This window comes from Heterodontus francisci, chromosome 6 (assembly GCF_036365525.1).
Source record: "Heterodontus francisci isolate sHetFra1 chromosome 6, sHetFra1.hap1, whole genome shotgun sequence".
NCBI classification, from domain to species: Eukaryota; Metazoa; Chordata; class Chondrichthyes; order Heterodontiformes; family Heterodontidae; genus Heterodontus; species Heterodontus francisci.
In genome coordinates, this window is record NC_090376.1 from 9767993 (window position 1) to 9789448 (window position 21456).

The following is a 21456-nucleotide window of genomic DNA, read 5'->3' on the forward strand; positions in this document are numbered from 1 at the left end:
GCTGTTTCCCCTTACATTGGTATTCTTGCAGATTGTGCTGGTGAATGCAAGACGAAAAGCTTTGACAACATGTCTCTATTTTCAGCAATACACAAGTTTTCATTATATGTTAGTTTCAAACATACCACGACATTCTTTTAACTCTGTTTGTTTATTGCTGCCAGTTTTTCTAGCATAACCTTGGCTCAGCATCACACTTGCTTCTCGGACTCGTATCATGTTTAACTGAGCTTTCACATGTTATAGGTACTTTAAAGATGCTTTAAAGCATTATTACTTATCACTTCTAATTAAGCTTATACATTTTAAGACATTACACCAAGCAGTGAACTGTCTTATAATATCCCCACGTTGAGGGCAAGGCATTTATGCCAACCCCTCAAATTTACTTATTTTCAAGACATTTTGTGCTGTGATCATGTTTAATTGTGATCTTGTGTGGCACGCCAGCTGCTTCAGGTACTAAGTGTAGAGCAGTAAGCATATTGGCACAATAACTGAGTTATAACCAATACATGTGAAATTATTCACTGTCCACCTGTAATGGTAGTCCCCACCTACAGATCACCTCACTTTTAATGTTTTAAGCTAATAGCACATAAGTACATATAATTCAAGCAATCAATCATGAATGGAGTTAAAAGATTCTCCAGCTTTTCTTTTACCTGTATCCAACTTGTGCTTAATTCTTATTCAATATTAGACTTGGCCCTTAATTACCTTAATCCAGATTCCATGTCCCTCTTTATGTTAATTTTACTCCCTCTGACAGGTATCATTCTATCCTGATTAATTTAAAGTCAGTTTCTCTCTGGAGTATGTGTCAATGTCTTGATTTAAAATGTTGTCTCACTCTACTGGCCACATTAACCATTTCGTGCCAAGCTGTCTGTTAAGTAGTTGCACCTGTTCTTCAGTGCACTTCAAATATTTCTGCAGTCACATCTGCACTCTTACACTGGTATCCCAGTATCATGGTGCATTCCCGACTCTCTGGTGATCTTATCAAAAGATCAAAAAGTGGGTGTCTGTATCAAAACCTTTGCTTATCTTCCCTGTATGGCACTGAGACCTCGGGTAGTAGCCCCACTATCAAATGTGGTTTTTCTTAAAGAAGTTGTAGGCAAGGATATCTTAAAGAGAAAATTATCAATTACAGTTCTTATCTACATTTTCCTTACTTCCACAGTGCTGGACTACTCAGAAATTATATGCTATATTAATTTAGTGGTTTGAATTCTAATTTTCCAGTATTCCCAAAATTCCTTTAATAGCTCTTGCATCATCCAGATTTAACTTCCAATATTATAATTAATCCCATTAATTATAATTCTATTTCATTTTTAGAGCCCTGGAGGAACATTACAGTCCAATACAATATATTTAGAACAAAAGTCATACATTCCCAAGTGGTCCCAGTTATTAACACGCTTGTTTGTTCTATATTTCAGATGACATTTTAGTTTCTCAAAAGTAACTTTTTAAATTATGCTGTACTCTGCGTCTCAAAATTATCCCAAGTAACAATGTTGCTGGGGTGACAGGTTTTGTTACTATTTATTTCTCCCCAAAAGAGCCTTAATCTCATGTACACTACCTTTGAAGCAAACATTGCACAACAAAATTTATTTATGGCCTTCCTTTTATTAAGCTTTGCAACCATAAAAAAGTGTTTCCTGCAATATGTTGCTGGTTTTGACGAGCAGGGCATTGGAATTCAAGATGAGACAATACTTCCCACTTTGTACAAATGGTGCCGATTTAATAATTGGGTGTCTTGTAGTTTGCTCTGTAGCCGAGCACTGCGTTCTGGTTTAAATTATCCATGTACTCGGGTTGTAGATTATGGGCGCTGTCACCTCGTCGCCTGCCTTTGATGCTTTGATTTTTCTTTGAAAGGAATTGCCACCTTTAACTAAGAATTTCATTCTTAAGTATATTGTATTTGATTTCCAACATGATGCCTCCTTTTACTGTGCTCTTGGCAGCAAGAGCGTTTGCGAATGAAGAGCAATGGAGATCTGGGTTGAACAGGTTTATGGTTTTGTTGCTCAAAGAAAATAAACTTGCAGGGCTATGGGGATCGAACGGGCGAGTGGGACTGACTGGATTGCTCCGTGGAGAGCTAGCATGGACTTGATGGGCCAAATGCCCTCCTTCTGTGCTGTAAATGACTCTGACAATGATCAAGGATTCTTTCCTGCTTCCTCTCATCTGCCCCCTTCTCCCTCTTTCCAAGGCGTTGGAATTGATATTCACACTGTACCTTGAAATCAAAATAGAAAATGCTGGAAATACTCAGCAGACCATGCAGCATCTGTGAAGAGAGAGAGAGTGTGTTAGTGTTTCAGGTCAGTGTCTTGAAGTTGAAGGTCATCAATCTGAAAAGCTAACACACTTTTTCTCTCCTCAGATGCTGCTTGACCTGAGTATTTTATGTTTTAATTTTAGCTTTCCAACATCTGCAATATTGTTATAATATTGCTGTCCTTTTAACTCTAGGTCCTGGCTTTTAATCCAGCCAAGCCAGATCTGGTGAAATTCCACCCAAGTCTCACTCCTTTGTTCCCTCCCCATGACATTTGAGGTATTTGATAATCCTGCCTTGCCGATAGGATGGTAGTAATGAAAATTGGGGCTACGGCTCACTGCTGAGACTGTGGAGAGAGAGATTTGCCAGTTGTTATGTCCGACCTGCAAGTGCATGGCTTTGGATGTAGGGTACTGATGTCCTTCACTATAAGCCCAAAATGCATACCAAAATAAATTAATGGTCATCTAATAGTACCAACTTGTTGAGCACTTCTGAAATCTAAGCATGGAAGAAGGGCATTGGTTGCTAAGAGGAGTTTTGTTGGAGCTGCTTAACATCATGAAGGGCTTGGACAGTAAATGAAGAGAAACTGTTTCCAATGGTGTCTCACACACCGGAACTGTGATGATGCAACAATCACGGACTAACACTGAAGAGTCATGAAAAATGGACTTTGTGTTTTAAAAAAAATGAACCTTTTTATTTTAAAACTTGAACAGTGGTCCAAAATGGCTGCCGAAGAAAGGGGATTGGCCTTTTGTGTATTCAAGCAGTCCGAGAAAGACGAAGGACAAATCTTCAAAGCCAAAAGGTGTTAATGAAACCCATATTACACGTGTCCAACAAAAAATTCGAGAATTGAATGTTGCCTTCTGAAACGAACGTGTGAAGTAGCCGTGTCCTGGGCCATTGTGCAATCACCATGGGAAAGAGAGGAGAATATCTCCTACTAGAAGGTGATACACAGTTTTATCTTTTAAAAAAAGACATCCAGAGAGAGAGAGACTGCCCCAGAAGGTGAAGCGACTTGTAACAGCTTGAGTTCCAGCCGAACCAGGAAGCACAGTGACATGCATAAAAAAAAACCCGACAGCTGCAGTGTACAGCTGAGAGCGCCAGAAGTAACCCACCATCTTCAATAGATCCTTGAATCAAGAGAAAAATCTACAATCATCTCAGGTCTGCATCAATTGAGAACTTGATTCTCAAGATAATTCAACAGGTTTATTGTACCCTTTCCCTCCACTTAAAAACCAGCTTCCTCTTTCCCCTCTCTGTTTCTTTGTGCGTGATTGGATGCAGTTGCGACAATTTAGGGAAAACCTGCTGCTGTCTGAGAAATAAAACACCAAGGGGCTAAACTCTAATATGAATACGCTTGCTGCGGTCAGGTGGGGAGTTGAACAGGGCGAAACACTCATGTCGCCATGTGGATGTAACAATGGCTTAAGGGTTGATAACTAGAGGGCACAATTTAAGGTGATTGCCAAAAGAACTAGAGGCAAGTTGAACAGAAACCTTTTTATGCAATGAGTGGTGAAGATCTGGAAGGCACTTCCTGGTATGGTATTGGAAACAACAGATTCAATGGTAGCTTTCAGCGTAGACTCGATGGGACAAATAGCCACCTTCTGTGTTATACTGTTATATGATATGACAATCACATGGTGTCTTCACGGGTGAGTTGATGGTAGAACTTTTTTCTTTTTTTTTAAAGCAGGTCCTGAAGTCAATCTGACCATTTGTTTGGTAAACTGCAATGCTGGTTCATTAGAATTTTTAAGTTTTTACGAGCTGCAGTTGCTGCCAAACACATGGAGAGATGGGGTGATGAGATCTTGACAGAGTTGGTGGGTTGCTAACATGAAAGTTTGCTTCTTTGCACCAAACTGACAATTAAGTCTTTGACTGCTGAATGTCCTTCACTGTTTTCAAAATATAGATATCATTTTGATCATGCAAACCATGCCAATAATTAAAAAAATAATAAATTCCATGTTTTATCCAGCTTTCCTATTTCTTGAAAGTACTATCAGGGTAGGTAGTGCAAGAGTCCCCTGGGTCCATCTTCCTCTGCAACAGATTTTACACTTTGAATACTATTGCGGGAGATACCTTCTCAGGAAAATGCAACAAGAGCCAAGTCTGTGGCACCACTGGTTGCTCAGCTGCACAGGAGGGGAGGAAAAAGATGAGATGTATCCCAGGCTGCTATGTGAGGAAAGGGAAGAGATAGCAGGGGCTCTGACACAAATTTTCAAATCCTCTCTGGCCACATGAGAGGTGCCAGAGGACTAGAGGACAGTGAATGTGGTACCATTATTCAAGAAGGGTAGTAGGGATAAACCAGGTAACTACAGGCCAGTGAGTCAAACATCAGTGGTAGGGAAGGTATTGGAAAAAATTCTGAGGGGCAGGATTAATCTCCATTTGGAGAGGCAGGGATTAATCGGGATAGTCAGCATGGCTTTGTCAGGGGGAGATCATGTCTAACAAATTTGATTGAATTTTTCGAGGAGGTGACTAGATATGTAGATGAGGGTAAAGCAGTTGATGTAGTCTACATGGACTTCAGTAAGGCTTTTGATAAGGCCCCGCATGGGAGATTGGTTAAGAAGGTAAGAGCCCATGGGATCCAGGGCAATTTGGATCCAAAATTGGCTTAGTGGGAGGAGGCAGAGGGTGATGGCCGAGGGTTGTTTTTGCGAGTGGAAGCCTGTGACCAGTGGTGTACCGCAGGGATCGGTGCTGGGACCCTTACTGTTTGTAGTGTACATTAATGATTTAGAAGTGAATATAGGAGGTATGATCAGTAAGGTGATCACACGCAAATCTGTGTCATAAATAGTGAGGAGGAAAGCCTTACATTACAGGACGATTATAGATGGGCTGGTAAGATGGGCAGAGCGTGGCAATTGGAATTTAATTCTGAAAAGTGTGAGGTGATGCATTTTGAGAGGACTAACAAGGCAAGAGAATATACAATGGATGGTAGGACCATGGAAAGTACAGAGAGTCAGAGAGACCTGGGTGTACTTGTCCATGGATCACTGAAGGTAGCAGCACAGGTAGATAAGGTGGTTAGGAAGGCATATGAGATGCTTGCCTTCATTAGCCGAGGCATAGAATATAAGAGCAGGAAGATTATGATGCAGTTGTACAAAACGCTAGTTAGGCCACAGCTGGAGTACTGTGTACAGTTCTGATCCCCACACAATAGGAAGGATGTGATTGCACTGGAGAGGTGCAGAGGAGATTCACCAGGATATTGCCTGGGCTGCAGCATTTCAGCTATGAAGAGAGACTGGGTAGGCTGGGGTTTTCTTTAGAGCAGAGAAGACTGAGGGGGGACCTGATTCAGTTATACAAAATTGAGGGCATAGATGGGGTAGATCGGAAGAAACTTTTTCCCTTAATGGAGGTGTCAGTAACCGGGGGCATAGATTTAAGATAAGGGGCAGGAGGTTTAGAGGGGATTTGAGGAAAAATGTTTTCACTCAGAGGGTGGTTGGAATCTGGAACTGCCTGAAGGGGTGGTAGAGGCAGGAACCCTCACAATATTTAAGTATTTAGATGAGCACTTGAAGCGCCATAGCATACAAGGCTATGGGTCAAGTGCTGGAAAATGGGATTAGAATAGATTGGCGTGATGGCGACATGGACATGGTGGGCCAAAGGGCCTGTTTCTGTGCTGTATAAGTCTGTGTGACTCTGAGGGGTATGGTTCCATATTTTCATGCTCTCCAGTGATAACGTTCCCCAATGTTAAGGTGTTTAAGTTGATTAATGGAGTAGATATAGAGAAATTATTCACTCTGGTGGGGGTAATCTAGAACAAGGAGGCATCATAAAAATGGTACTGGAAATCTAGAACGCTCGCCCAAAAACTCTAGATGCTGGGGCTCAAATAAAACTTTCAAAACTGAGATTGAAAAATTTTTGTGAGGCAAAGGGTCGCCAGGGTTACAGAACCAAGCCTGTCGATGAATTTAAGATCCAATACAGCCATGATGTAATCGAATGGCGGGAGAAGCTTGAGGAGTTGAACAGCCGACTTCATTTCCTATGCGTAAGCCGGGAAGGTCAGCCGCCATGTCTTGGCAAGCATGCATGCATATACACAGCTGAGATTCTTAACAGAGAAGATATCACTGGGGCACAGAACTTCCCTGGGTGACTTTTTTGCAATCCTGATTACCAGCTAGCACGACACAGACCAGGAATCAACCCAAAGTGATCTCATCTGTGTCGCTTCGTCTAACATTGCCAATACTTGTATTTTCATTTCTAACAATTAGAGCCCTAATTGTGTTATTAATCTTAGTATTCTGGGGATACTATACAAGTATTGTTTTGTGAGTTTGTGATTTGTCTTTATTCCCTCTCCCATCCTGCTCACTTGCTCCATCTGTTCAGTAAGCAGTTTGAGCTTGCCCTGGTTACCCCAGCAAAGCTCTGCAGGTGCAAGTCAGCTTTCCTCTTCACTGAGGAAGTGCTCCATCATCAGGAGTGGGGGCCCCCTGACAATTGGTGAAATTCATCCATTGAATGTCAATTGAGATTGGTATTTAAATCCAGCCCATCTAAATAGAAGTCCCACTGCTCTGCTGCCTGCATTGATTGTCGGGCCTTGCAGCATAACCTATTGAACCGAGTGTCCTGATAACCATGGATCAGAGCAATTATCAGCACAGAGGTTATAAGTGGTTCCTTCTGCATAGTTCATGTAACGAACAAAAAAAAACATTTTTCAGTTGCTAAAAGTTGTGATTTGTTCTTAGGGATTTACTTAAAAATGTGTATTAGAGATGCAGTGTTAAGTAAGATGCTGAGACTTCACTTGGGACTAGCAAAGTCTGTTAGTTTGTATTAGCATTGCTGTTGTCATCTTTTAGATGTTTATATGATTATACATGTGAAGAATATTTGGCTCCAGATGATACCTAATGTATTAATGTACTACCAGTGTTGTACTTGGGTGATTAGCAAAGGAAGGATCAGGCTTATGCTGCAGGGTTTTAGGATGGAGCAGCAAAAATTAATAGTTATAATTCTTGAAGTTTAGTGGGTTGACGCAACATGCAGTGTCATATGTACAGACTAGAAGGCCCCAGATTCAATTCCTAGTCAGTGCCACGTTTACTGATCTTACCTGGGGTAACTTTTTGGGTGCAACAGCTGGCCCTGGAGAAGAAAAGGGGAAAAGAAACCAGCTGGGTTCCTGTTCTTGATGGCCATCAGGCAACTACTGCTGAAAAGATTTTGGGAGTTGGCTTTGGGTGATGGCAGGGACAGGATGAGCTGTAATGTTTTCATTGGCTACTGACTAGTTTCGCGCACAAATGGCCACTTGAGTAAGGCAGGCTACCACTGCCACAGAACCATTGTCCCGCTAAGGAGGGAATGCAGAGGATGAGGGGCAAGAGAGAGCAAAATAAATGACTAAGCTCGGATTTTTATATATGGTAGCAAACTCCATTCCTACTGCTGACTGCACCAGGCTTTGCATTTTTTAATAAAAATTATCTGGTCTTCAGTTACACATATCGACACACAGGAAAAGATGTACTCTGAAAGCTCTCTATTCTAAACCATGTTAAGTGAATTCTAGATTATAATTAATCATTCAGTAATTGAAGGGAATGACTAGTTTTTACTAGAATTGATATTTTACGCGTTTGTAATATTACTGAATAAAACAGATGTTAATTTTCATCTGATTTTCTAAAATTGTGGAGATATCCTATTCTCACTGTTCTTTGGACAAGTGTTTAAACTGTGTGGCAGCTAGAGCAAAGAAAACCTTTTAACCTGGTTGCAAACTTGGGGGCATAGGCAGGAGAGAAATGTGAAGTCCAACATAAGCTCTGCTCTCTGCATTAGTCTAAATATAGTGTCATGCCCCTGTGGGAAAACGGGGAAAATTGGACTCTTTTTTTGCACCTTGATCTCCATGCCAGTTCTCATTTGGAATTTGGAACTGAATTGCTTTTTAACTTGAGATTGCTTTTGCAATGATTGTTTGCATGTCCTTGTACACTCTCAACTTGATTTGATTTTGAGCGATTTCCAAAACTTCTCTCGGGGAACTTCACAAGTGCTTTTAAAAAAAAAACTTCATAATTCTATTCCCACCCAGTTCCAAAACCTAAACCAGAAGACGGCACCGACCTACAAATAAGAATGTTGAGTACAGTTGCCGTAGACAATTGCCAGGCACATTAGCTACCCAGGCACCAGTATGATCCCATATTAATGTTCATCACCCCACCATAAATGAGTGATTAAAGGGCATCAAACCTTCTTCCACAGACTATGTAGAGATATCCCACCATGGATTCAACCCAAAAAAAAGGTTGAACTCAACTAATAATTATGGTTCTGTTGCACAATTTAACTCATTAACTTTCAAAGGCTGTAATTTCTTTTTCCATCATGCAGTGTAGAATTTTGATATAACTTTGTATTCAGTACTTTTGGCCACTGACGATCCCCAGCACATGTCCCCAGTAGAGTAACCCAGTGCATGGTCCCAATCAAAGACTTCAGTGCGCCAGTGCCATTAAAAAAAAAACCCTGTGCACAATTGGAATAGAAAACTCCAGCAGAGTGTGCTCACCAATCTGTTTTCTTTTTTTATAAAATGGGGAAAAATTTAATCATTTTGATCTTTTTATTCGTTGGAACATTGTTAGAGCTATCATTTTGATAGCAGGACTCCAAACAACTCTTCTGCCATCGTCCAGTTTTGGGCATAGCAAGTACCTCGATTACTACTTGAGTTGCTTTTTTTAAAAAAAGCTACTTCAGTTTAGAAATATTCTATTTCCATTTAGAGCAGCTGCTTTTTTTAAAAGGATGCAATTTAGGCAGGTTTTCTGATCAGTCAGGTCCAGAATCAAAGTCAAGTCCCAGAGTTGAAAGCATTTACTTCGGGGCAGAGTACAGATCATGGTAAGGAGGAAAGAAATTACTGCGCAGACAGTCTCAGTGCAAGATTAAATAATTTCTCTTGGGAAAACACTGACAAAATACTGTGTTACGACCCAGTGAGGAAGGTGTCTAGGGGTCCCTCTCAGCCTTTACCTGGTCTTACCATAGCAGGGTTTAATTTTTAGAACATTTTTAGCTCCCCCTTGGTGAATCCTTGTTCACCGCTTTCCAATTACAAGGCAAAGAAACCAGCACAAACAGATTTTCTTAGGTTTAAAGAAGGAAAGTTGAAATTTATTAAACTCTAACTCTAATTCGGTTGATGCCTACAGATACACGACACGCCTGCGCTAGCATGCATGCACGAAACACACATGCAAATAGAGACAGAGAAGAGCAGAAGAAAACTATACTAGAGAAGTTTGAGGCCATATCTGAAGAGCTTTTGTTCTGGTTCTTGGAGCTCACTGTAGAGTCTTTCATTGTAGGTAGATTGTGCTTGTCGTTGGAGCCCAGTATTCTTCTGAAACCTTGCTCGCTGTAGGAGACTTTTCTCTCTTGGGGTTTGAGTCTTTAGTAGATTTAGAGGCTTGTGAGAAAGAGATGGGAGCAGCCAGGAGATATCTTCCCAATCCAGGTGCAAACAGACAGAGTTCAAACTGTTTGTACAATTCAGAAAAACCTAGGTTGCCCAGCAGGTTAGTCATGTAACTGTTTGACTGGCTTGTCAGTTGAAACCTGTCATTGTTTATCGTATACTGAAAAGTATGAATGTGCGAGTGTGACCATTTGGATCAATTTTTGGGCTTCCAGTGTGGATGCTGCCAGACTCTATGCTTATTTTTTTTTTAATTCATTCATGGGATGTGGGTGTCACTGGCCAGGTCAGCATTTATTGCCCATCCCTAATTGCCCTTGAGAAGGTGGTGGTGAGCTGCCTTCTTGAACCGCTGCAGTCCATTTGGGGTAGATAGACCCACAGTGCTGTTAGGAAGGGAGTTCCAGGATTTTGACCCAGTGACAGTGAAGGAACGGCGATATAGTTCCAAGTCAGGATGGTGTGTGACTTGGAGGGGAACTTGCAGGTGGTGGTGTTCCCATGTATTTGTTGCCCTTGTCCTTCTAGTTGGTGGAGGTCGCGGGCTTGGAAGGTGCTGTCTAAGGAGCCTTGGTGCATTGCTGCAGTGCATCTTGTAGATGGTACACACTGCTGCTACTGGGCGCCGGTGGTGGAGGGAGTGAATGTTTGTAGATGGTGTGCCAATCAAGCAGGCTGCTTTGTCCTGGGTGGTGTCGAGCTTCTTGAGTTGTTGGAGCTGCACCCATCCAGGCAAGTGGAGAGTATTCCATCACACACCTGACTTGTGCCTTGTAGATGGTGGGCAGGCTTTGGGGAGTCAGGAGGTGAGTTACTCGCCTCAGGATTCCTAGCCTCTGACCTGCTCTTGTAGCCACGGTATTTATATGGCTACTCCAGTTCAGTTTCTGGTCAGTGGTAGCCCCTAGGATGTTGATAGTGGGGGATTCAGCGATGGTAATGCTGTTGAATGTCAAGGGGAGATGGTTAGATTCTCTCTTGTTGGAGATGGTCATTGCCCGCCACTTGTGTGGCGCGAATGTTACTTGCCACTTATCAGCCCAAGCCTGGATATTGTCCAGGTCTTGCTGCATTTCTACACGGACTGCTTCAGTATTTGAGGAGTCACGAATGGTGCTGAACATTGGGCAATCATCAGCGAACATCCCCACTTCTGACCTTATGATTGAAGGAAGGTCATTGATGAAGCAGCTGAAGATGGTTGGGCCTAGGACACTACCCTGAGGAACTCCTGCAGTGATGTCCTGGAGCTCAGATGATTGAACTCCAACAACCACAACCATCTTCCTTTGCGCTAGGTATGACTCCAACCAGCGGAGGGTTTTCCCCCTGATTCCCATTGACCTCAGTTTTGCTAGGGCTCCTTGATGCCAAACTCGGTCAAATGCTGCCTTGATGTCGAGGGCTGTCGCTCTCACCTCACCTCTGGAGTTCAGCTCTTTTGTCCATGTTTGAACCAAGGCTGTAATGAGGTCAGGAGCTGAGTGGCCCTGGCGGAACCCAAACTGAGTGTCACTGAGCAGGTTATTGCTAAGCAAGTGCCGTTTGATGGCACTGTTGATGACACCTTCCATCACTTTACTGATGATTGAGAGTAGGCTGATGGGGCGGTAATTGGCCGGGTTGGACTTGTCCTGCTTTTTGTGTACAGGACATAGCTGGGCAATTTTCCACATTGCAGGATAGATGCCCGTGTTGTAGCTGTACTGGAACAGCTTGGCTAGGGGTGCGGCAAGTTCTGGAGCACAGGTCTTTAGCACTATTGCCGGAATATTGTCAGGGCCCATAGCCTTTGCAGTATCCAGTGATCCAGTGCCTTCAGTCGTTTCTTGATATCACGCGTAATATGTAATTAAGTTTACACAAAAGGATTAATGACTAATTTCATCAGTGACTTCTTTGCAGGATTGCAAGGGATTTTGTGTGCTTAAGTTAGAGTGATGGAAGAGTACAACACAGAAGGAGGCCACTTGGCCCTTTAAGTCTGCGTCACCTCTTTGGAAGAGCAATGTAGTTAGTCCCATGCCCCTGCTTTTTCCACATAGCTCCTGCAATTGTTTCCAATATTTATTCCATTCCCCATTGAAGGCTACTAATGAGTGTTTCCACCATCCTATTAAGAAGTGCATTTTAAATCCTAACCGTTTGTTTTGCAAAAAATATTCATGAAGTAGGGAGAGAAAATTTTCTCTTAAGGAACACACTTCACTCACAATCAGTTTCAGATCAGGATCTAAGCTGGATCAGTCTGAGCTGTAGAGTAACAGAAAATTCGGACAGTCCTGGAAATATCAGATGAAAGATTCCTGTATCAGAAGTAAAATTGTTTTACTGTACACCTTTTCTCTCAATGGACTCAAAAGAATATATGCTAATATAAATTATTTGTATACAAAAGGAAGTAACTGAAAATTGGCAAATTTAGGATTTTTCACCAAGGAGAGTGCAAGGCCACAGTAATGGTCATTGACTTAACCATAACCATTTTAAAATGTGGTGGAGGAATTGGGTGGGGAGGCAGGGCAGACAGTCGCAGAACGTGCTATTTGAAATTGTGATTTCAAATGTGCACTTAGACTGATCCCTATCATTCGAAGACTGAGCACCTGAGGTGCTGGGTTTAAACTTGAAAAGGAATGCTTGGCGGAGTGAGGCAAAATACTGTAATAATGTAAGGAACTCTCGGATGTTATGATGGGATAACTGTAGTATCTTTCTGAATAAATGTACCAAAATGTGTTGAACAGCCTTCCTCATTGGCATTTTATGAAATTGAGCCAAATTAATTTAATTTCAGCTTTTAACTGTACGAGATCAGCAGTAGTCCCTGAAGTAGTGACTGGAAAAAGAGAGAATGCTTTGAAGAACATCAAGGCGGGAAAAGCTTTTCTGAAATAAGCCATTAATTGCTTTAGCTGATGGGAATTCTCTTTCTGATGTTTTTCATGTATACAAAATAGTCCAAGAAAGGCCATTTGGAATATCGATCCAGTGGCTTCCAAAGTCGCATACAGTCCACTCTATCCTGGACTCTACCGAGCCCATTTATTCTCCATTGGACCATTTTTACCTGTTGTCTACCCAAATTGTAAATAATGTAAATTTGCAGAATATCATAACGTTATAATAAAAGCAAAATACTGCGGATGCTGGAAATCTGAAATAAAAACAAGAAATGCTGGAACCACTCAGCAGGTCTGGCAGCATCTGTGAAAGTAGGTTTTCGGAAGAAGGGTCACTGACCCGAAACGTTAACTCTGCTTCTCTTTTCACAGATGCTGTCAGACCTGCTGAGTGGTTCCAGCATTTCTTGTTTTTATATTAAGATTATATCCTGCTTTGGCATGAGGTGCCCATGGTTAAGGAGCTATTCAGCTCTGTGTGGCATTGGTTTTCTTTCTGTGCTTAGTCCTATAATCGTCTGAGATCTGGGCTGTTCCAGTTCTGGTCTTTGCACATGCCCAATTTTAATCGTTCTACCATTGATAACTGTACCTCCAGCTGCCTCAGCCCTAAGCTCTAGAATTCCTTCACTAAACCTACCCACTTCTCTACCTTTCTCTCCTACTTTTAAGGTGCTTCTTAAAACCTACTTCTGACCACCCTTTTGTTCACCTGCCTTATCTCCCAATGTAGCTCAGTGGATGCATTACCAAATTAAGGGTGCTATATAAGTGCATGTTGTCACCTATCCATTATTTAACCTTCGAAATGTTATTCATCTGAAACCCTATTTATGTCTAGCAAGATGGGGAGAATCTCTAATTTCATGTCTTTGAAGCTGAATTTTCTATTCATCCTTCAGTTCCTTGCTCTCATCCAGTTAAATAATTTACTTTAAATAGTTTGCCTATGTTACTTCCATCTTTTCTGTAATAGATCAATTGAATTCCAAGACTTCCTGCATAACTCGGCTCCAAGTCACAGAACCAATTTTACAAAAGCAAAATACTGCGGATGCTGGAAATCTGAAATAAAAACAAAAAATGCTGGGAATACTCAGCAGGTCTGGCAGCATCTGTGGAGAGATAAGCAGAGTTAATGTTTTAGGTCGGTGACCTAGAATCTTTCCTGTTGCTCTGAATTTTTTCTCAAATCTCCTTAAAAGATGGGTATCCAAAACTGCCCCATGACGTTCCAAAAATGTTTCTAATCTTGTATAAATCAACTTGATTTTAATTTATACTCCATTACTCTTGATTTCCTTTTCCACATTTGCTAATCAATACAAAGTGTTATTATGTTCTCTGTTATACTGTGTATTCCCTTGCACTTAAAATCCATCTTTTATTCCTTAACTCCCTGCCTTATTTGCTCCAGCTCTCTTTTAAAATCATCAATCTTTCTTGCCACTTAGCCGCATAGGTTGGAAATACCAGTTTTATGTTACCAGACTTGCACGCTTCCATATGGTGGAGATTAGATTGGAAAGGTGGATGAAGGAAAGGGGGATAAAGGGATTTGGGAATAAGGTGTGTAAATGCAATTAGGACTGCTTGCTCATGTGACAATTAAGCACCATAACTGACTGGTTGGGCCAAATGTAACCTGTGTATTTTTGTGATTTTGTGAATCAGGTCACCAGCTGGAGACCTAGGGAAGATGTCTGTGAATTCTGCCAGTCATTGCCCCCCCCCCCCCCACCCCCCCATCCAGAGATTTTTATATGGTCATTAACTTGTGCTTTCTACTGATTTGTCGATTCTGTTGCACAAACCTTAATTGTGGAACTTTTCAAATGCCTTCTGAAACTCCCAAGTAAATTAGATCGCTGCACAAAAAAAAGTAAGTACTGCAGTTTTTGAGCAAACTGGAGATGTACAGATTTGGCAGCATCTAATTATAGTCACTGAATTGTTTCCGTCAAGCAATGTAGTTATCTTAATGATTTCCAGTAGCTTCTCTCAAAGTTGCTTATTGGTCACTATTCCTTGACAAGAAAAATGGATGTTGATCATTGCCACCTTTGTGCTTTCTCCCTCCAATCAGTTACATACCTTTGGAGGCCATTTCGCTTGCATTGCTGTTTTAGATCAACCCTGTGAGCGACCCAGCAGCAGATTAAAGTTCATCACAAATTTATCTTGATTTGGGATTTACTGTGTTGTCTTGTTGCTCAGCCGAGTTCATAAAGGACTTATCAAATTTTATTAAGTTTTATTTAAAACCTGGATGGTATTTGTCTCCAAGGCAAAAAGCAAATCTTATTCTTTAATGAGAATGGTGAAGAAAACTGGCGTAGAATCGTTCCACTAAATTGATCTCACTGTTCAAAAACTGTTAAGTTTGTAGAGGAACTAGCTTTAGGCTATTTGTTTTCATTCTGCAGAACGAAGTTAAGTACTCTTAATACATTCATAATCTGGTATCTCAATCAAATTTTTAAGGCAAAGCGTCTTGCCATTTTGTGGGTTAAATTACTTCTAAAAGGACTGTACTATCCCATTTAATGCTCACGTCGGCTTGTCTTGGAGATGAGCACTTGCTTATGGATTCGGAGTATATAGATTCATCACACTCCAATATTTGAGCATACAGTCTCTCTAAACTGACATTCCAGTGAAGTATGAGGGAGTGCTGCATTGTCAGAGGTGCCATTCTTTGTTGGATGTATTAAACTGAGGGTCTTTGCAAATCCCAGAGTTTGAAATGGACGCAAAAGGTCTCATGGCATGATTTGAAGGTTTGAGCCTTTTCTTCATGTCCTGCCCAGCATTCCTCCTCATCCAACAATGCAAAAACACGGATTAACCAATCATTTCATTGCTGTTGATGGGGTATAATGCTATAAACATATTTTAATAAGCTGGGCACAGTTCAGATTTATCAGTAAGAAATGGTGTAAAAGATCATAACCCTTTGTGTATGTGCTGGATCTCTGCAAGAGCAACTTGTCTAATCCCACTCTCCCGCTTTTTCCCCAAAGCGTTGCTGCTTAAAAAAAAAAATCCTCACGTTGCCATTGTTTCTTTTGCCGATCGCCCAATTCGGTGTCCTCTGGTTCTCGACCCTTCCATCAACGGGAACGGTTTCTCTCTAGCTACTCTGTCCAGATCACTCAGAATTTTGAACACCACTATCAAACCTCCTCTTAATCTTCTCTTCTCCAAGGAGAACAGCCCCAGCTTCTCCAGTCTATCCCTGTAACTGAAGTCAGTCATCCCTGGAACCATTCTTGTGAATCTTTTCTGTATCCTCTCTAATGCCTTCACATCCTTCCTAAAGTGCAGTGCCAGAATTGGACGCAGTACTCCGGTTGGGGCCGAATCAGTGTTTTATAAAGGTTCAGCATAACTACCCTGTTTTTGTACTCTGCCCCTATTTATAAAATCTCGGATCCTAAATGCTTTAATTACAGCTTTCTCAACCTGCTCTGTCACCTTCAGTAACTTGTGCACCATATACCTCTGGGTCCCTCTGCTCCTGCACCCCCTTCAGAATTGTACCCTTTATTTTCCTCTCCTGGTTCTTCCTGCAAAAATGAATCATTTCACACTTAATCTGCTTTAAATTTCATCTACCATGGGTCTGTCCATTCCACCTGCCTGTCTATGCCTTCTTGAAGTCTATCACTATCCTCCTCACAGTTCACAATACTTCCAAATTCTGTGCCATCTGCATATTTTGAAATTGTGCCCTATATAACCAAATCTAGCTCAATATAGATCAAGAAAGGCAGTGGTCTGAACACTGTCCCCTGGTGTGCTCCATCATATACCACCTTTCAGTCAGGAAAATATTCATTCGCCACTCCGGTTTCCTGTGATTCAACCAATTTCATATCCATGTTGCCATGTTGACCTAACAAAAAAGGGTGAGGGGTAGGAATTTTTTTTTTAAAAAAGGATAAATCTATATTTTTGACAACTTGTGTGGAATTGTTTTTAATGTTTATTTAGCTATTGATTAGTTTCTTTCTTTTTAAAGCAAAGGATGAAGGGAGCATTTCTGTTGCCTTGGGTTACACGGCACATCTGGTGCTCATGATTTCCTATTTCCTGCAAGTGCCACTCAGGTATCCTATCATCCAGAAGGGTTCCAGATCCACAATCAGGGACAACATCACAGACAAGCTTTCTGAGAAGGAGAGAGAGTAAGTAGACTTGTCTTGTAATTATAGCTGACAATTAATAGCGGATAGAAAAATGTCAAAATTAAGTATGTTTAAGAAAAGACTAAATTCCTCCTTCTACTTGCTTAACTGTAGTGTTATAAAATGTACAAGTTTAACCCAACTGACTGCATTTGGGACCGACTTAGTGCTGCTCCTAATCTGGTAGCTGTGTCAATGCAGGTGCTATTCAAGACAACATAATGAATGCATGGCAGTGTTTCAAGAGCTGGAATTCAATCTTGGGGGTCTGAAATGGTCCTAAACAATGATAGCAAATTTGTATTCAAGCTACATAGGTGATATCACCACTGGGATTCTAAATATAATATGTTAAGCAGTTCGCTTTTCTCTTTGTACTGTGAAGCAGCAGCAGCATGTCTTATGTAAATGAGTATTAAGCCTGATGGTGATATTTCATCTGAAAACACAGCATCATGATATTTTTATTGGAGAATATATTAACTAAGTGTTCAAGACCTTTAGCAGAGTATGTTGGATACAGTGAAATGGCGATACAGTCACTTAATGACCTTGTATCTACACCCTTCTTCATGATTATTGTGCTGATAATCAAACTAAATAATTCAAACTTAAGTTGGTGGACCAAAACTGTCGACTTAAGGTTACTTCAATTTTTTATAATTAGAGAATGGAAGATGTAAAATAACATAGATATCTGACTAATCAACAAATAGTCTTATCAGATAGTCAGTAGTGATTGTGGAGTAAATGTCCTGATGAAGAAAGATTTGTGTTGATACAAAACATTTTAAATCAGTTGGGTAGAAATTGCAATGCTGAAGTATTTTTATGAATGAACATATTGCAGCAACAATATAACATTTCTTGTTAAAATTGCTTCATTAATTAACTGTCCCTTGCAGTCACACTCGATAAGCTAATAGACCTAAGATATCACTGAAAATGTGTCATTGGTTAGGGCAAGTGCATTTGCACAATTTTCACCGCAAGTTCCATGGTGGTGCAAGTGCCAGGTTCCACAGAGATGTGAGCAATAACAAGTCAGTTGCCAGCAATAGATAACAGGTACAAATTATGAACTTCCATTTATAAAAAAACAAAAATTGTTAAACCAAGATGCAAACTCGGACAATGTGTAGAATCAGTATTTTATAGTGTAGTAAGAGGCCATTTTCCTTGTGTTGACTTCCTGGTAGGTTATCCAATGCAAGCTCTTTGAAGTAATGTCTTCTGGTTGAGTGATGCATTTTTTTAAAAAGTAAATCAAAAGCTGCACCTGGGAACATGTTGAGGGCTGGAATTAATTGTAGAATGCTATTAACTTTGAGTGTGATATCATGCTGTCTAGCTTTTATTGTAGATCATGAGGTATGCATTGCTTGAAAGAGCAGGAATTCGTTCATGTTGGTCTGTAAACCTGTACAATTCACTATTAATCAACAGTAATACCCCTCAGAAGACAAACCTCCTTTTTCAAAAGGATTTCCTTTGGCTACAATACTAACAGGTTTCATCCAAGTTTCTTCTTGCTATTGCTGTCGGTGTGGGTAGCTGAACATGTGATAGCCCATCAACAGATAAATGACTTGAGGGAACTTGAAATAAACCAATGGGTGGTCATTACAGTAAAGCACGCATAAATAATGTGCAAATCATAGAAGACTTGGGAAACTTGATGTTTGCTCAAACTAGCAGCCACTACCTGCTGATTTAAGCCTACTGCCCACCAACTGGGCAGAACTTGGCTGGTGACTCCACTATATTTTTAATTTTAAAAGTGTCTCCATTAGATTTTTGTAGTAATTTTTTTAATCTTGCAACTTTTGCCTCCTTTAGAAAAGTACTGGTGTTAGGCTTCATTCCTAGATACCTAAACTGAAGTGTTAAGGTTAGTCAGCTTGGCTCAGTTGAAGCATTCTCTGATCTGAGTCAAAAGGTTGATTTCAAGTCTCACTCCAGGAAATTCAGTTGCATAATTTAACTCCACCATGCCCCCTCCAAACTTCCTCAGTGTTTCTCAGAAACTGTTGAGGGTGCCATCTGTCAGATGAGACCCGTCTTCCCCCTCAGGTGGATGTAAAAGATCATACAGCATTATTCGAAGAGGAGCATAGGAGTTCTTGCTGGGAGAGCCCATTTGCCTCCATTATAAGAACTGCCCCTTTATGGCTAATTAGTTACTTGTCAGTGCATTGCATCGTGTCTAAAGTGTGTGTGTGTGTATGTGTGTTTGTGTATTTTTCAATGTTAAGGTCCTTTTTGTTGGGCTGAGAAATGTCTGTCCACTCGCAGCAAGTGATGCATACCATCTTGATATTAATGTTTATTTCATATTGTACCTTTAAATGCAGGGCTCATTCCAGCTCTGTGAGGTCTTTGAAAATATTTTTTTAATTTGCTTTCCAGGGTAGGTGCTTTTTATGATGCTTTATATATAAAGTCAATTAAGATCTCATTAACTTTACTGACAAAATGGTGAAATCGGTAGAGACAGAGGGTGTAGCTGAAGATGCTATAGAACTGTGCTGAGAAATGCAAATGGAACTCAATCCTGCCTGAAATCTGAAGTGATGCACTGTTACGACCAGGTGAGAAAGAGGTGTAGGGTTCCCTTTCAGCCTTCATCTGGTCTTAACGTAACAGGGTTTAATTTTAAAGACACCGTGTTTTCTTTACCTCACCCTTGGTGAATCCTTGTTCACTGCTTTCCGATTATAAGGCAAAGAAACCAGCACAATAGGTTTTCTCAGGTTTAAAGAAAAGAGAAATTTCATTAAACTTAAACTCTAATTCGGTTAATGCCTATGGGTACGCCCATGCTAGCATGCATACGCGATGCACACATGCAGATAGAGACAGAAAGAAATCAGAAGAAATAAAGTGGAAAAGTTTGAGGCAATATCTGAGGAGGTTTTTTCTGTTACAGTTCTTTGAGCTCACTGTAGTGGCCTTTATTGAAGGTAGATCTTGCTTTTTGTTAAGGGCATAGTATTCTTAAACCTTGTTTGCTGCAGGAGACTTTTCTCTCTTGGGGATCATGTGTTTTTAATGGATTTGGAGTTCTGTGAGAAAATGATGGGAGCAGACAGACAGGAGAGGCTGTGGCGAGCCAGCGAGCCGAGATATTCAGTCCAGGAGCATACTGCTTTCGGCCCAAACTGTTTGCCCAAATTCAAAAAACTCAGGTTACCCAGCAAGTTAGTCATGTGACCAGCTGATTTGACCATGTCTGTTTGTGCATTCGGCCATCTTAGCAGTCAGCCTGAAATGTGAGATCCTCTACCTTCAACATCTGGTGATCAAAAGTCCATTGTGAGCTGAATATGTCAGGGAATGGTCCTTTGTCCTTTCCAAGCACTGTCTGTTACTATACAAATGTCTTTCCAGCCAAGATCTGGCAATTTCGTTTTTAAAGCAAGTCCTTTCTTCACTTCAGTGAATGCCCATATGGCAAAATTAATATGCTTCATGCTTGGCAGGTGGGGGCCTGCATTACCTGCACAATGGTCAATAAAGCATGCATTATAAACAAGGTGATTGATTTATAGCTGACTGTCGAATTCAGTGTCTGGAGCTGAACATGATGATTTGCTCCACTTTTCCATAAATCAGTGGCCTTGTCTTAAGTAATTCTGTTCCATTCATTGTGTAACGCAAGTGTCCTTTGAAAAGACCATGGAAGTAACAGACTAATTGATTTTTTTTTTCAATCTCTGGACACTGTGGCACAGCAATTGAAGGAACTAATTGGGTGCTGTAATATTTAGTTAGAACAAGAAAGAGCGCAAAATTACGTGATCATGCTCTGTATTTCTTTTGGCTAATGTAGGGCAACAATTATAATTTTGCAGTCAGGTGGTTAAGCTAGATAATTGCATCAGGTGTAGCAGAGTGTTATTGCTGTTGTTATTTCCCCCTTTTGTGTTTGTAAATCAGGCATTGAGTCATGATATGTTCCTTGGTCTATTCTAGATGACAATCGCACATTGGAGAATTTTTAATTTTCCATTTCGGTATTAAGTATCCGCACCTCACGTGGTTTGTGCGGATATCCATGAGTTTTGCAGAAGAAGGGTTGAAGTTGCTTTGTCGAGGGTTAAGCGCAGGGGTCCAAAAAGGTTTACACAAAAGGTGTTGAGGGGAAAACGTAAAAGTTGCTGGTCAGGAGACACACTGGAAACTGCATCACAAAAAAGATGCACAGGCATTAGAACGGTTACAATATAGCAATGGGACTGATTCCAAGTGTCAAAGTCTAGAGAGAAGGAGGCTGAAGGGAGTGGTAAATCTTACTGAGCTACATAAATTATTAAATGGTTTAGATACAGTAAATGCAGAATATTTCTTCAAAGCAGGAAATTAGGTCCTCAAGACACACATTTGAAATTAGATAAGATTGACAAAATAATGACTGAAGTAGTTGCTTTGTAGGCAAACATAACAATAGTAATAGTGTTTGCATTTCACAAATGATTCATTGGCTGTGAATCTCTTTGAAGCATCCTGTGGATGTGA

General features: G+C 40.8%; 1 protein-coding gene across 1 annotated transcript in view; it reads left to right on the forward strand.

The window, feature by feature from the left end:
• uvrag (UV radiation resistance associated gene) overlaps positions 1-21456 on the forward strand; it is a 381920-nt gene that overhangs the window by 203988 nt on the left and 156476 nt on the right. The window contains 1 exon segment of the mRNA XM_068033092.1: positions 16773-16938. Coding sequence (XP_067889193.1) covers positions 16773-16938 — 166 coding nt within the window.